Here is a 1247-nt window from a genome sequence, read left to right as displayed (position 1 = left end):
AGTTACACTGGCAAACGATAATTCCGCTTTCACAACCTTTTATTCCTTGCATTACTCAGGAGAAATCCACAATTTCTTCTCTTGCCAGAACGCCTCTAGGGTGGTGAAGGATTACGATAAAGGCGAATGCCCGTTGCTACTGCCAGGACTGAATGCACCGAAACTGCAGCTGAGCAGATCGGCTTCCAAGAGCTCCTCCATCAATAAACACTTCTGAAAACACCAGAGTCGCACGCAGTCCCTACCCAGTGCCAGGCATCCTCGAGAGAGGGCAGGCGTTTTCGCTCCAAAGGCAAACAGCCGGGCTCCCCGGAGAATATCCCCCATACAGCTGCGGTGAGGGTGGATGCAGCCGCCTGGAAACAGGAGAAGCAAAGGGAGGAGGGTGCTGGCCGTGCATCAGTCCGAACAACTGAGGATGCCAAAGACCGCTGACACCTCAGAGGAGCCTCTCGGACATCCCACCATACAACAGACATCAAGGGAGAGCAGATGGTGGTACCCACAGTCTCTACTTGCTGCCACACCCCATCTAAACCGAAGACAGAGAGCCAGAGAATGTGTAAATCACTTTCTTGTATTTTCATGCATCTGTGCATCCCCTCTTCAACTCACTCTGCAAGAAAAATTCCCCTAAAGCAAACGTCTTAAGTTAATGGTGTGGAAGCTACCACCTACCCTCTCATTCTTTCACACAGTCAAGCGGTTTTACATGCCAGGGAATTGCCGTTACAATAAAACTTCACAACATCCTTACTGTTTCAAGAAGCAAGGGAGGCCTGGAGCACTTTTAAAAGAATTGTTTCATTTCATCCAAAAGCATTGCAGGCCATTTTTAAACCATAGGTGCAACAACCATGCCCTCTGCTACAACAACAACTGGGGTGACCGCACTGCCTACGGCGGGGCAGGAGACGGCCCCATCGGATCAAACCACAGTGTGAGGGCTCCAGCACGGTGAATGTCACGGTATTAACCACTGGTTAGTACAAGCAGGATGTTACAATCCTATACTCCTACAACGCATTTCCTAAATCAGCCCAAGCTCCCAAGTGCTTGGGGAGCCCGGGAAGCGCAACTCCCAGTAGCTGCCGCCTCCTCCTCCTCCTGTCCACGCTCACAGCTCACAGCTCCAGCACCACAACAACAATTCGTCGCAAGTTTTCTAAATGCCGCACGACAGAGGTATGAAGCAGCAAAATGGACATTTTCACCAGTAAAGCGCAGCAGAAGCATCAGCCGGCTTT

The 1247-nt window shown here is 50.8% G+C and overlaps 1 protein-coding gene across 1 annotated transcript in view; it reads left to right on the top strand.

Annotated features, from left to right (window-relative positions):
- The first annotated feature begins 1169 nt into the window (after positions 1-1169).
- SCNN1G (sodium channel, non-voltage-gated 1, gamma subunit) overlaps positions 1170-1247 on the top strand; it is a 12368-nt gene continuing 12290 nt past the window's right edge. The window contains exon 1 of the mRNA XM_009895242.1: positions 1170-1185. Within this exon, the coding sequence (XP_009893544.1) occupies positions 1170-1185 (16 nt within the window). The remainder of the gene's footprint in view (positions 1186-1247) is intronic.

Source organism: Charadrius vociferus, unplaced genomic scaffold (genome assembly GCF_000708025.1).
Source record: "Charadrius vociferus isolate BGI_N301 unplaced genomic scaffold, ASM70802v2 scaffold600, whole genome shotgun sequence".
NCBI lineage: Eukaryota > Metazoa > Chordata > Aves > Charadriiformes > Charadriidae > Charadrius > Charadrius vociferus.
Note: the sequence above shows the minus strand (reverse complement) of the source record. Positions and strands in the feature narration are given on the sequence as shown.